The sequence below is a fragment of the Phascolarctos cinereus genome, unplaced genomic scaffold (genome assembly GCF_003287225.1).
Source record: "Phascolarctos cinereus isolate Bilbo 61053 unplaced genomic scaffold, phaCin_HiC Scaffold_726;HRSCAF=1367, whole genome shotgun sequence".
NCBI lineage: Eukaryota > Metazoa > Chordata > Mammalia > Diprotodontia > Phascolarctidae > Phascolarctos > Phascolarctos cinereus.
In genome coordinates, this window is record NW_027556098.1 from 69,775,755 (window position 1) to 69,792,079 (window position 16,325).

The following is a 16,325-nucleotide window of genomic DNA, read 5'->3' on the forward strand; positions in this document are numbered from 1 at the left end:
ACCTAATAGTAATATATCATATTGGAAAATGCAGACAGTCTAAAAAAGCTATTGAAGCATTCTTCTTCTTGAAGATTTTATTTTAAGATGACTGCAAGTAAATTGTTTTCTGGAACAGTTATCAGCTGTGCAGATTTTCTTCAAGTTTTGGGTTTTCTAAAGCTCAATCTAAAGTTTCGTAGTTAAAGTCCCTTTGGGGGAAATACTGTCTATGGTAACAAGATAAAGTCTGTGAAATAAGCTCTTGAGTGGATGTAGTATTATGCAAGTAGGGGTTACCAAGGGTTTTCAAAACAGTATTTTCCAATCATTACAGAAGTGAATATATAATTTTTAAAAGAATCATAACACTGTGTATAAATATGAGTTGAATATTAGTTGGAGGATATTAAGGGAGTATTGATGATGCCTTAACTAAAGTAATTAGCTTAACTCATTAAGGTGGGTGGGATCATAAAAGTGGCACTAACTTTGCTTGCTCTCTTCTATTTTAAATCTGTATTTGGATTTTCTGTTCAATAAAATCAGTTCTTTGGGTGTCTGCCTCCACCAAGTGGTGATACTAGGGTTGTTCTGCTATAGAATTTAAATAGTATGACAGATTCCTTTCCTTTCTGTGTTTGAGGATTACTTGTATCTTTAAGTTCATTTAAGTTAACTTAAATTCCACTAATTACAGAAATTAATGTGTTTAAACTTCCTGCCAGGGGCAATTTTAATGTTTTTCAATGTTAGTATGAACTATAATACTTTCTTAGAGTTTGTATTTGTAACCACTTTCCGGTAACAATACATAAACACTGGTTTCCTAGCAAGATTAGAAAATGTGTCATTCTGATTAATCAAGACTTAATGTATTATACAATGAAAATACCTAGGATAAGGGGCAATCCCAGTTCCAAGTAGAGGGATATAGGTACCTGCTTCTGCAATTATATAGATACACAGGAGAGAGAGAATTCTACAGGTAAGTCCCTACATCATTCTTCTTAAGTCTCAGTATTTTATGTTGCACTCCTTTAATGCAATAATTATTGTAATAATGTGAGCCATGGTTATTTCTATAGGTGTTTTGTCCTGTTTTGGTACCTAGGATCAAACAGATCTCCTGAGATCAAGTTCAGTGTTCTTTCTCCCAAACCAGTTGACCTTCTGAAGTTTTTTTTTTCTTGTTTCTGTATTTGTTTTAGAAAGGAAGTAGGCTTTGTAGGGAAGAAGGTGTAAAGCTGTCATTACAAGCTAGGTTTGAACATAAATATTTGGACAAAGCATTTACTTTGCTTTCTAAATTTAAGTATTATTCTTTACTTTTGGTTTTGTGCAGGTGATGATTTATTTTCATTATATATGAATCAGGGCAAAGTGTCAACATCTAAGTGGCTGAGTGAACAGAGAATTAGACCTGGAGTCAGGAATATCTGAGATCAAATTCTCATACAGTGATTAAAATCAAATTCTCATTCAATGACTAACTTTGTGATCTTGGGAAAGTCACTTGATTTTTCTGTTCCTCATTGTTCTCACCTACAAAGTGGGAATAACACTTACTTTCCAGTATTGTGATGAGGATAAAATGATACAGTGTCTGTAAAGTGCTTTATAAGCTTAAGAGCACTATGTAAATTCTAGCTATTATGTTTGAGAAGTTGCCTTTTAAAATCAATTAAAATATACCTAAAAATTAAGAATCACTTAAAAAGAAGACAATAATGGCTAGCCTAATAAATGATGAATTCACCAAATATTTCTTGTCTCACCTTGGATATGCATAGTTTTATGTTTGAGATCTTAGAAGATATATAAATAGTAATTTCTCTGCTAATCTTTCAATTTTCAGAGTTGGAAATACTTCCCCTCCCTACACCTTTATTACCAACAATTTCTTTATACTCCAGGTTAAAAAGAAAAAAAAAAGGAAAATGTACATTGTATCCTAGAATGTCAATTGTAATGTAACATAGATAGACTAAGTAGAAAAAATATTTGTTTAATACCTAGAATGAACAGTTAGGTGGCAGAGTGCATAGAGTACTAGGGCTGGAGGGTCTGTTGTTCTCAGCAGTTCAATTCAGTTCCAAAGTTGGACTCTAGGCCTGCTCTGCATAGGAGTAATCACATTAATGCAAGATAGTATTGCTGAGGAGAAGAAAATCTCTAATCCTTCTACCCCTCACTGAATTCTGTAAGTCACAACAGAGAAGGGAAACAGTGATTCTCTCCCAAGAACTAGATTATTCTTCTGTAACTGATTCTTTTCTCTACTACACTTTTCAACCAATTCTCTTAGAGAAAGTTTACAGAACTGACCTACTTGTCTTAAGGCTACAAGTATGTGGCTAATCCTCCAACTTTCCATCAAGTTGATGGAGGAACACATGGTACAAAGGTGTGGAGATGGGCAATAAGGGTATTAGTCAAGTCAATTCAATAAGCATTTAATGACACCTACTATGTGTCAGGCACTATGCTAAATGCTAGGGTTACAAAGAAGGTAAAAATAGTCCTACTTTCAAGGAGCTCACAGTCTAACGGGAGAGGTGGGAAACAAACAACTATGTGCTTGTATAGTTATAGATAGATATAGATATAGTTAGATACAGGATAAATTGGAAAGAAATTCAGAAGGAAGGCACTAACATTAAAGGGGACTAAGAAAGGTTTCTTGCAGAAAGTAGGATTTTAATAGATTTGAAAGAAGCCAGGGAAGCAAAGAGGCAGAGATGAGATAGGATAGAATTGAGGGATGGGGACAGCCAGTTAAAAATGCATTGAGGTGAAAAAAATATTCATTTTCTGATACTTTACAGAAAAATTTATTGACTTAAATTTGTGTTTTGTTCATTTTAGCATAAAATGGTTCTTGCTGAAGTTGAGAGGCAAAATTGTATTACTGAAATGTGGCTAAGTCAATGAATGAATGTTTTGGTCACTCAAATTCTGCTGTATTTGGCAAATTCATAGAAACAGTTGATTTTGGAGAGACTTTGAAAATATTTCAGTATGACTAAAGAGTATAATGGTATTTTCATCCTGTATTCCCACTTCTTCATCTTCCCCACAAGAAAGAAGAGTAGGAGAAAAATTTACTAAAGATTTGCTGAATTTTGGTAAACTATATTCACAACATTCTCCTACTTTACTAGTTTTTAATTCAGTCAAAAAGAGAAGTGAGTTTAGTCTATCATAGGGGTGGGGAACCTGCAGCCTTGAGACCATATGTGGCCTTCTTGGTCCTTGGGAACGGCCTTTTGACTGAGTCCAAGTTTTACAGAACAGATTCTTTTATTAAAAGGATTTGCTCTGTGAAGTTTGGATTCAGTCAAAGGGCTCCACTGGAGGACCTAGAAGGCCATATGTGGCTTCAAGGCCACAGGTTCCCCACAACTGGTCTGGCATGTTTTGTTCTTGATGAAGCCATGCTACCTCTTTGTAATCACTTTTTACTTATCTAGATGTTCACCAACCATTTCTTCATTAATCTGCTCTAGCATTTTATAGTTAATTATTTTCCCTTTGTTGAAAATTCAAACATTTGCCCTTCTCATTCTTTTAACTCTCTCATTTTCTATGATCTGACAAATATCACAAGAGTCTTCTAAGCAGTCACATTTGCTAGATCTTTCAGGACCTGAGGATGTAGTGCATCTGGGCAAAGGGGGCTTCAGTTCATCAAGGGCAGTTGAGTATCTTACTTTTTCTCTACTTATCTTGCATATAGAAATAAGTCATTTTCTTCTTCTGTTATTTGGAATGGGAAGATCTTTATCCTTTGCTGAGGATACAAACAAAATAAGAGTGAAATAACTCTATCTATTTTCTGTTCAGTTAGAGTCATCTGCCTTGTGGTGACTTCTGAATGGGAATGTATAATGCATATATTTTTCATCATCCTATGATAATTATACAAAAAATAATCATGTGATAGAACACAGAGCAATCATAAGCACATGTAAAAATAGAAATAATGAATTGATGTTTTAGAACTTGAAAATTTTTCATCTGTAACATTTGTTCAGCAGTTACATCTGCCAGTTTTTTGTTTGTTTTTTTGTTTTTGTTTTTTTGTTTTTGTGGTGAAGCAGTTCAAGGTTAAGTGACTTGCCCAGAGTCCCATAGCTGGTGAGTGTTATGTGTCTAAGTCCAGATTTGAACTCAGGTCCTCCTGCTCTATCCACTTTGCCACCAAGCTGCCCCTGCCAATTCTTTACAGACCTGAGGATGTAGTTCATCAAAATAATAAAATAGCAACTAATAAAACACTTAGACTTAAATGCAGACTTTCATGATATTGTGATGGATGAGTCAAACAAAGGAAAAATAAGTGGAATATTAAGTACTGATGTTAAAGATAATTATAGCAATAAGATAACTTGCAATTGATATACTATTGGTAAAACTGTCTCCTAAAGAAAAAAAAATACACAGACACACACACTCACAATCACTAAAATGTAGAGAATTAATAAACCAACCATGCAAAAAAAAAGATTAAAAAATAAAAATTAGCTTTGATAAGAAGACACATACTGAAGAATTCTTAGATATTAAAACAAAAATAGACACAATTAAAACCCTAAAAATGATAAACAAAACTAAGATCTTTTTTATAAATTACAAAAGTTATTAACCTGATCAATATAAAGAGAAAGAAACACTAAAATATCAAAATGAAAAAGGTGAATTTACAACATAGAAGAAATAAAACAATTATTAGAAGTTATGGTACGTAATAATATACAAGAGAGACTATGGGTGAATTCATATTCACCTTCACTCTACAATATATATAATATGTAAACAAAGCAAGATAATTATGCCATAATTAAGCTATAAAAATTACACTAGAGATAAAATGTCCTATACCAAGTTGCTTTATGAAACAAATATAGTCCTTATATCCAAACAAGGGAAAGACAAACCAGAAAAAGATCATTCCAGGTCAGTTCAATTAATGAATATTGATGCAAAAATCTCAACTAAAACCCTTAAGAGAGATATAGAGAAATACATCCAGAAAAATAATTCACTATGACAAATTTGGATTCAAAGTAGGAAAGCAAAGAGAGTGTAACATTGGGAAAATTGGCATGATTAGTCATATATAACAAAAATAGCTCAAGCAATTATTTGGTAGATTGTAAAAAATGTTTTTGATGAAATACAATACTCATTATGTTAAAAAAAAATCTTAAGACATAGGCATAAGAGGAACCACAATGGAAAAACACTAGAATTTCTTATAGAAATAGTGACAAAGTAAGAATGTCCTCTTTCCCCACCATTATTTGGCATAGTTATAGAAGTGTTAAATATAGTAATAACACAAAGTTATAAAATCAAAGATATGAATATTTCTAATGAGAAGACAAAACTGTATCTTTTCATATGACTTGATGGACTTAAATCCCAGACAATCACAAATGAAATCATATAAGATAATATTTACAAGAAGCTTATAGGATACAAGATAAATCCACAAAAACTGAATTTCTATATAGTACTCAGAAATGCTAGGAATAAATGATAATCAAAGAAATTATATTCAAAGCAGCTTTGAAATGAATAAAATATCTGTTAACCTACCAAGTTATGTGTAATATTTGTAGCTATGTGATTAGCTACAAATATAATTAGAAATTAAGAAAAAGATAGATAATTAGCAAGATTCATTGCTTATGATTTGCCTATATTAATATAATAAAAATGATACTCTTGCATAAATGAATTTGTATATTTAATGCTATGTCAATTAAATTTTTAAGGAGAATACTTTAAACAAAGTGAAATTTATTTAGAGGAATAAAAGATATAACAGTTCCAGGAAAGTAATAAAAAATAAAAACAAAGGTAAAAAGAGTCAATGCAATACTAGTTTTAATCAGTAATCATCAAAATTATTTTGTACTGGTTAAAATAAGATAAAACAAACAGAAAACATCAGAAACATAAGATAGTGAACAGACTTAAATAAGAAAAAGGAGCAAACAAAAACAGTAACTTAATATTAGATAAACCCAGTAACGCAAATTATTGGAGAGAGGATTTCTTCATTTGACAAAAACTGGGAAATCTGTAAACTACTACAAATAGTTTGAAAGAAATTAAATTTTGACAAAGGCATATACAACCTACCAAAATGAGCTCCAAAATAATGTATGCTTTCAAGGTATTGTTGAGAAAGAAAAAAAATAAATTAAAAAAAAAAAGACCAGAAGGACATATGTACCTTTCAGAAATATGGCTTGGGGAGAATTCTAAACCAAAGAATGGATAGAGCAGACCATAAAAGACAAAATTTTGATTCCATAGAATTAAAATAGTTTTTACTTAAAAAGTAATTAATGAAGATAGAATAAGAGAAACTATGAAAATATTTGCATCAAATATCACTGATTAAAATATCCAAAATAGAAAAGGAATTTAAATAAACATTTTATTGCCAAGAATAAGTGATCAAAGAGAACAGTTTTCAAAAGAAGATTTATGAATTATTTGAAATTATTTGAAAACAGAAGTAGAAATTAAACAACTCTGAGTTTTTAGTTCGTAGAATATGAGATATCAAAGATGATAAAAAAAAAACCCTCAATTTTTAGGGGCTGTGAGAAGAAAGGCACGCTGATGCATTTTTGATAGAGTTGTCAATTATTCTAATAGTTCTCAATAATAATTTGAGATTATTTTTAAAAAGCAACTTAACAGACCATACATTATGATCCAACAACTCTACATCTGAATTTATTACATATAATTTTTGTTTTATGTTTTCTTCATGTATATATATGAAGAAAACATAAAACAAAAATTTAAAAATCCAGCATATATCAGAGTATTCATAGCAGTGCTTTTTGTGTTAGCAAAGAAGTAGAAGCAAAGAGTATGCATATTAGTTGCGGAGTGGATGAAAAAACTCTGAAGAGGTAGGGATGCAGAATTCCCACCCCAACCCTCTCCAATTACTGCTGATGTCAAGACAAAAGACATTAATTAAAATGTAAATATATATATACCCCTGGAGATGTGCAAATGTGTAAATTAAATGAATACTGTTTTATAATGACTGCCAAAAGACTAATTATTATATGTTTTCCTTCCAACAGAAAATCCAATCTGATTTAACAAGCCACGAGATTAGTTTAGAAGAAATGAAGAAACGTAACCAAGGAAAGGATACGGCCAAGAGGGTTCTTACCCAGATTGAAGTAGCACAGGTATGTCAATGCACCTAGACTTCAGATAAAATTTTAAAATGTGATGAAATATTTTTATTCTGTCAACATGATGGTTAATGTTAAATAAATGATTTTACATGCATGGACAAAACATTTTAAGACTATGAGTGTGGTATCTCAGTAAAACAATACTACTTTATATCTGATCTACTCTAGGACTGGCTATACTAATAATACAACTAGTAATAAGTAAAATCTGTATAACATTTTAAATATAATTAGGTGCTTTACATATATTATCCCTTTGGAGCCTCATAATCGTCCAGGTCCCTAAGACCTGTAGTCAGGAAGACCTTAATTCAAATCCAGCATCCTTCACTTATTTAATGTGTGACCTTAGGCAAGTCATTTAAAATTCTATCTGTCTCAATTTCCTCATCTGTAAAATGGAGATAACAACAGCAGCTACAGCTCAGGGTCATTGTGAGGATTAAATGAGATTATATTTATGAGATTATAGGTAGCTAGGCGGCACAGTAGATACAGTGTCAGGCTTTGAACTCATCTTCATGCATTCAAATCTGGCCTTGGACACTTATTAGATTTGTGACTCCAGACAAGTCACTTAACGCTGTTTGCCTCAGTTTTCTCCTCTGTTAAATGAGCTGGAGAAGGAAACAGTGAACCACTGCAGTATCTCTACCAAAGAAAACCCCAAGCGGGGTAATGAAGAGTCAGACACAACTTGAACAGCAACATTTTATAAGTGCTCCAAAAAGTTTAAAGAGCTACGTAAATGCTGTTATTATTATCATTATTGTCTCTATTTTGCAAATGAAGAAATGGATGTTAAGTGATTTTCCCATAGATATATACCTAGTATCTCAGGCAAGTTTCAAAACTATGTCTTCTAACTCCAATCCCATCACTCAATATACTGTTCCATGCAGTCTTTCTTGTATTAATAAGTGGTATTTTTAAAAATTAAGATAAATGATGCAATTTTATTACTATGTATAAGTAATTTTCTTAAGAAGCAAATAAGGAAGATTCTAGAAGGAGACAGTGGCATAATGGAAGTTAAGAAATTAAGAATCAGATGAGGGTCCTTCTTCTAAATGCCTGTTTTACCTTGGACAAGTAATTGCCCTGCTTTGGCCCTATTTTTCCTAATCAGCAAAATGAAGGAGTTGTGTCAGATATTCTTTTAAGTTTCCTATAGCATCACATCCTGGGAGGCTATCATTTTCATGGATTTTAATGCCTATGTATTTTAGCGTTGGATTTGGACCCTTCAGAAGATCCAGGTATGAGTTCCATTAAGCTAGGGTTGGGCTGGAGCCAGCTTTAACTAGATTGGATGGCAAGAGCTTGTTACATATTTAGGATGAGCATTTATACTTCAGAAATCAGGAACTGGTACAAATCCAGACTCGATTTATTATTTTGTTGAATATCTAGACTTAAGAAAAATGTTAATAATTCAGATTGCATTTAAAAGTATATATCTGTATCTACATAGATATATAAATATCCTTCTTCTCCACTAAGAGCCTCATGGTTAAACTTTGTCAAACACATCCCTACTTTAAGCAGTGATCCTACTAATAGCTGCATGATTTTAGACATATCACTCATCCATGTGATCATTTCCTCATTTGCAAAATGAAGATTGATTCAGCATCCCACAAATGTTTATTAATCAAACCCCTCCAGTGTTTTTGTGAGGAAAACTCCAAATGAGGTCACAAAAAGTGATAAATAAAAAATGACTGAACAACTTCGACAAAACAAATCATTGTGCTAGGGGCTAGGTTGGGGAGAAAAAAAATAAGACATTGTGTTCAGAAACTCAATATGAAGTTACTCTGTAAACATATGTTGTTATTGTTGTTGTTCAGTCTTGTCTGACTCTTCACAACCTTGTGGACCATACTGTCTATGAGGTTTTCTTGGCAAAGATATTGGAGTGGGTTCCAATTTCCTTCTCCAGTGGATTAAGGCAAACAAAGGTTAAATGACTTGCCCAAGGTCACACAATCAGTAAGTGTCTAAGCCCAGATTTGAACTTAGGTCTTTCTGACTCCAGGCCCAGCACTCTATCCACTGAGCCATCTAGCTGCCCCTTGTAAACATATAGTATTGTATAAATGCAAGCTTTTAATAATTTTAATAAGAAAGAATATCCAGGAAGAAGAAAAAAGCAAGTATTGAACTACAACAAGCTTAATAATTTTTGAGGGGGCTCCATAAATTGATAATATTTACAGATATAAGTTTGAACATGTTTTTTACTTTAGAATATTTCCTAGTAATTTACTTTTCCTTTATAGAAAAAATTGCAGGATGTTTCTGTGAAGTTCCGCTTATTCCAAAAGCCAGCCAATTTTGAGCAGCGTCTAGAGGAAAGTAAGAGAGTGTTAGATGAAGTGAAAACACAGTTCCCTGTATTGGAAATGAAGAGCGTTGAGCAGGAAGTAGTACAGTCACAGCTGGATCATTGCATGGTATGTACGGCTAGTAAGAAAAAAAAAGTCAGCAATTTTTTAAATGTGCAAAAATGCTTTTGATTATGTCAAATATTTTGGGGGAAGTCTGGTCATTTGGCTACTTCATTACATATTTTGCAACAAAAGGTTTAGGTGGCTTGTAAGAGATTTTATGTCTGCATTTTTATTTTTGCTGAAATTTCAACTAATCAAGGCATTTATTAAATGCATTGTACATAAGTGTGTGTGTGTGTGTGTGTGTGTGTGTGTGTGTGTGTGTGTGTGTGTATTTTTGAACACATCTTAGTCCTTACATTTCTCCTCGGACAAAGAAACACAGATCAAAGGAGACTATTATGATGAAACATTCAGAAAGTGTTCACTAGTAACATGTCTGTAATGATGGCATTTAAAAAAACCCACAATATTTTTGCTAGTAGTTTTTAAGTGAGGTAAAACCCCACCTGTATACTAGTTATTTTTGTGATGTGGTGCATTAAAATGCATGAACTTTTCAAAGAAATAGTTTAGTTCTGCTTTAGGGATGGTATCAAGAGAAATTTAAAAAATAAATTGTATCGTGATTTAGAACAATATTTTCTTCATATTTTCTTTCCCATTTCATTATTACTTAAATATTTTTAAACACTGTATAGGAACTAAGATATGTGTGGACTTTGCCTTCAAGAAGATTTTGTTTAAAAAAAAGGGGTGGGAACAACACAATTCCAATGTAATAAGCCTTTTCCCCCTTATGTTGTAATCCATGTGTCATATTAAGATGTTACAAGTCTAGGTGCTGAGGAAGATGCAGTTTTCCTAAATCATCCTTCCTGCTATTGAAAAATGGGGTATATACACCAGAAATTATAATGCCTTGATTATTACATTAGAAGGGTGCCAAACCAAGTCCATATAAAGTTTGAAGGGAGTAGGCTTAATATAAATTTTAATGGCATGAAAAACAAATATTTTTTTTTCCTAACAGAAAAAAGAAAGTATTTTTATTTGAGTTTATTACTTTAACTTTCTCACTAGAAAATCTGGGCAATAATTATTTGTATTATCAGCAAAGTAGGGATTTAGTATCTGGGAAAGGTGACATTGGTGTCATGGCAGAGGTAGTATTTGAGCTGCATAGGAAAAGGAGATGGATAGAAAGAGGGGAATTGTAGCTGTTTCCAAATATTCAGAGATGCTGACATGAAATATGAAACATAACCAAAGTGCAGTATTTAATGTGATAGTTCAGGCAAACTCCTCCCATTACCCTGGTAATACTTTAATATTTGCAAAAAGAACTGTGATTATATTGGTGTATATACTCTCTCCACCCTTGCAAATGACAACTTCTGTATGCCGTAGTAGACAATTTCATGAGTTGCCGTACTAAAAATAATGATAATCACCTAATGGACAAGCTTTAGTGATAGGCCTCCTCCAAATTAGTATAGGTTGGACTCTAGATAACATTATTTCACCAGAATGGTATTTGAAGCCTTCCCAGCTTAGCAAGACATATCAAAGTGAACACGTCACTGGCAGAGTCTGTAAAACTTGGGTAAGCGCTAAGCCATGAGGAAGTATCAGAATAGAACTTCAATGGAAAAAAAAAAGTAGGGGAGGGGGAGATAATATTGAATTATCAGCACCACTTACCAGCTCTGTAAAAAACAACATGCCAACTTAATGAAAAAAGCCAACTTAATAAATCCATACAAAATAAATGTCAAGGCCTTCTGAAATACAATTTTAATAAAGGATATATCAATTGGCCTCATGTTGTATGTAAATATATACATATAAATGTACATATACATATATAACATATACACACATACTTTAATAAATTACTATTTTTAGCCACAAATTATATCTATGTGTGTAAGTTCAAACACTATCAAAAAATGAGAATGGGTCTCCTTATCTTGCCAAGGCTGAAAGTGCTGGGGCTATTCCTAGGCCTGTTCCTACTAATGATTACCATGGGAACTTTGACCTCTTCCATTTATTAACATGGGCTGGTTCACCCCTCCTTAGGCAACCTGGTGTCCCCCTGCTCCTGGAACACCCCAAATGACTTATTCCTGCTGGTCTAAGAACTCCTGAGCTCAAGAGATCTATCGACCTCAGCCTCCTCTGTATACCACCACACCCAAACCAAGAGTCATTTTAAAAACTGAAAATGAAAAGGACGATTTAATGACAGTTGTTCTATATGGTGCTACAATGACGATTACCACCCCAGAATGCCTGCCCCTGTTATTTTGCTCGTTTGCTAGCATTCATTATTTTTCAATGCTTTTACCTTGCTCTGTTTGTTGTGTCTTGACCTAGAAATTATACAAAAGCCTTAGTGAAGTGAAGTCTGAGGTAGAAAACGTGATAAAAACTGGTCGGCAAATTGTGCAGAAACAACAGACAGAAAATCCTAAAGAACTTGATGAAAGACTAACTGCTTTGAAGTTGCATTATAATGAGTTGGGTGCGAAGGTAGGTGCTTTTTAATTTTTTTTTCCTTTGGGCTATAGTACAAACTTCAGCTTTGTTTCTGATTTGTAGAGCTGTGTTTTGTGTTGAGTGATAGCAATTATTCTCCTGTGCTTTTTTATGCCTCTGAAATTAATCCCATCTATTTTTCCCCTGAAGAACAATACTTATTGAAAAGCTTATTGAAAGAAATCAATTAGATTTATTTCCATGCGTGCAATGAAAAGATTTAGACCTCGTGGATATTTTAAATTAATCTATTTTGTAGCCTTATTCACTTTTATTTGCATTGAAATATTTTGTTTTTACATTACCTATATTGTCTAATATAATCCCATCCTAAATTTCCCTAAGAAAACCATCCCTTATAATAAAGAATACAGGAAAAAAAGTTTAGCAAAACTAACATATTGAGTCCAACATTTTATGAAGTGTTCCCTACCCATAGATTTTGACCTCTGCAAAGAAGGGAGGGAGATACATTGTCAGGTCTTTTCTTTGGGTTTGAGCTCATTCACTGTAATTCAGATCATTCATTTTAATTATGTTTTTCTTTCTTTTTACATGGCCATAGTCACTATGGATATTGATTTCCTGTTTCTGTGTACTTTTCATCAGTTCATGTAATTTTTTCCTGCGTCTCTGTAGTCATCATATTTTTTTTCGAGTGGAGTGGTATTCTGTTACATTCATGTATGACAGTTTATTTAACTATTCCCCAATTAATGGGTATCTGCTTTGTTTTCAGTTCTTTCCTACTATGAAACGTGCTTTAATAATATTTTGATATGTAGAAGATTTTTCTTTTTATCGTTGTCCTCTTTGGGGCACATACCTAGAAGTGGGAACCCTATATCAAAGAGTGTGAGCATTTTAGGCACATTTTTAAAGTGTACTTCAAAATCGCGTTTCCATTTGGCAAGTATAATATTGTTTTTTTCACAACTTATGCCTATTTCCCTGGTGGTAGGGTCAAGTTCAAAACTGTTAGGCAAGTTTTTGTTTATGTTTTTTTCTGGTAAACCCAGTTCTCTCTTAACTTTCCTAGGAACATTGTGTTTGAAGAAGATGGTTTTATGGTCACTTTGTACGTCTCCCATTTCCAATAATTACTCTGCTGTCTCTCTATGAAAGTTATCAATTATATTGTCTACCCTACTAATTGTTCCTCACTCAGTATTCCATACCTACCCAGAGATTTCAAAACGTATGCAGATATGGACCTATCTATACAAAACATATATATATGTATATTTCAAAGAGAAAGCATATGCACACGTGTGTGTGTGCATATATACACATATATACACATAAATACATACAAATACATATACACATCCACACCTCTTACCTCAGAGAATTTTTGATACAAAGGGCCTAGGTACACTTCAGTTTTTTTTCTCACTCTCTTAGTTCTGAGCCCTAATTCAGATAACGTACCCAACTCTGTAATCATCTGTAGTACTCTTTTAATAATATATTTGTGTGTGTGTGTGTGTGTGTATATTTCATACACATAGGTATATGTATATGTGTATATAATATATATTTCAATGGCAAAGTAGATATTCTTCATATATCAATGCAAAAGCTATATGTTTCAATGAAAAGCATATGTGTATACACAAACACACACACACACATATATATATAAACATACATGAGTATTACGCATATACATATATGTAGGGGATTCTCACTGAAATATACATGAAATATGTATTTATAAAATATATACATATATAGTTATTTACATGTATCATTGTATGTACATGTTTCATGTGTATTTCAGTGAGAAAGCCTACATATATATTTTGTAAACATATGTATTTATACGTACATGTTGATATGCATGTACATAACAATTCTGTGTGCATATGCATGGTTTTATATATGTGTATATGCTTCTCATTGAAGCATATACCCTCTGCATTTGCATTAAAAATACTGCTTTTTAGGGACTAAAACAGTGTAAGTACCTGGTGGGCATGTGATGTATAGTGGTCAAAATATGACCTAAAGAAATGCATGCTCAAAACTGCCCTTCCTAATTCTGGACAACTCAATTTGTTAACTTATTATTTTGGTACATGGAGATTGAAAAGCTGCCCATGTGTGAATCAGCACTCAGGCTCTGTGGAAATCATGAAGCTACTCCCTTATTAGCAACCAAACAGAAACAGTCCCCATTGTCCTTTAAAACTGAATTGACTTCTCTCCCATGGCTCTTTTTCTCTTCTTGTTCCAGTTGCAGGCATCTGAGTACCTGGAAGGGTGGGGGGGAGGTGAAAGGGTTGCCCTTTCCCTGGCATCATGACAAATGTGACCGTGTAGCAGGGGGACTTAACTAGGTAAACTTTGTGACCAAATGTCAGCCTAAGGAGAGATGTGCCCAGGTTTGAACTTTACCTTGTGAGTCTGAGAAAGCTTTAGTCTTGTGTCCTTTGGGCAGAGATGGTAGGGGAAGTTTATGCATTGCATGAGATAACTATACAAAAAAGGAGGAGAACAAGCACTGACCTGGCTGTCCAGCAACTATGGACTTTAAGGAAGTAGTAACTAGCAGCATGTGAAAGAGAGATAAAGAAAGAAGAGGCTTTCTCTGACTGAAAGTCAGGGTAAAGTGGAAGAGAAAGGAAGAAATGGAATAAGCGTTTATTAAGTGCCCACTATGTGCCAGGTACTGTACTCAGTACTTAACCAATGTTAGCTCATTTGATCCTCACAATAACCCTTTGAGGTAGGTACTATTATCCCCATTCTACAGATGAAAAAACTGTGAATCAGGAGAAAGGTTATTTGACTTGCCAAGTGTTACAAAGCTTCTAAGGATCAGAGTCCAGATTTGAATTCAGGGCTTCTTGAGCCTCTACTCTGCTACCTCACTGCATCTCCTTTTCCACCCCAGTCCACCCACAGCAGGTGCTAAGGAAATAAATGACAGAAAATCTAAATGACACATTTATTATTTTTATAAATGTCCCGAAGTAGATCAAACTTGGATATAGACTTCTCCTAGAAGAGTTAAAATAGACGTTGGGAATGTGGTGAGGGCATGTGGGTATTAAGTCCCATTGCCCTCTGTCTGTCTGTAGGGGTGAAGCTGAGGGCAGTGATTCAAAAGAATGCCCTACCTGGTTAAATTAAAAGGGAGTGGCTGGACAAAACTAGCCACACCCTTTTTGTAGTTCATTTTGTCATCCAATACATGAACTTCTTCAGCCATCATTTAACTCTGCTCAATAGACATAGGATCTACAACTCTCTCAAACATAGAACGTTACATTCAAACCAGGAAATATCAAACCTGAAACTGATGTTTACTGACATTCCAGGAAAGTAAAAACAGAGAAGAAAAGGCATCCTGCACCCAGGCTCAAGTTTGTCAAGATGATTCCCCTTGCTCTAGGTATCATATGGGAGTAGTTGCAAGGATACTGGGGTAGGGGAAGAGCAGTAGCCCACCCAGCTTTTGAAATGTGGGAGCCAGTTAGGAGGGTCTAGTTAGCTTCCTCTCTATTGCCAATCACATAAACCTCTAAAGCCTCACAACTACTTGGCTATACTTGTAAATTCATCAGGATTCAGGAAGGGCAGCTTTGCAATGCCCTGTTCAACCCATGGTTAAAAGTGCATTATATATAGTTTGTTGAATTAAGTAGAGGAATTGTAAAGATAATTTTTTATTTTGCTATCAGAAACATCTACAGGAGAATAAAATTGTCATTATATGGAAAAAGTCTATTCTAGTGTCTATCAGAATTGAGGTATACTTCCCTGATACCAATTTCTTGGTGATGATACTTATGTTTTAATGTATCCATGATTTTATTGATATTAATGCTTCCTACATTGGTGAAACTCTTAACCCATTTATACGTTCTTATCCTGTGCAATTCTTTTTTATCCCTGTTCACTCATAAATTCACCACAAAGAAGACTCAACCCAATAGACTATAGGTTTTTCTCTAAAATATTTTGGCATTTCATAGGAAGTACCATAACTGCCAGGTTGCCCATTTGTTATCTCTTGCTCTTGTTACATGACCAGCCACTTTCTTTTCTTATCCATTGTATATTTCCTAGATATATTACTCCTCTTTTTGCAGACAAGTCACTGTTGGCAGTATACTGCAGTATATTTGTTCCCACTATGCATTTCTCCATGTAGCTT

General features: G+C 33.7%; 1 protein-coding gene across 1 annotated transcript in view; it reads left to right on the forward strand.

Moving 5' to 3' along the window:
• The window catches only part of DMD (dystrophin), a 1,828,382-nt gene that overhangs the window by 408,742 nt on the left and 1,403,315 nt on the right, over nucleotides 1–16,325 (forward strand). The window contains 3 exon segments of the mRNA XM_078146592.1: nucleotides 7,101–7,211; nucleotides 9,506–9,679; nucleotides 11,999–12,154. Coding sequence (XP_078002718.1) covers nucleotides 7,101–7,211; nucleotides 9,506–9,679; nucleotides 11,999–12,154 — 441 coding nt within the window.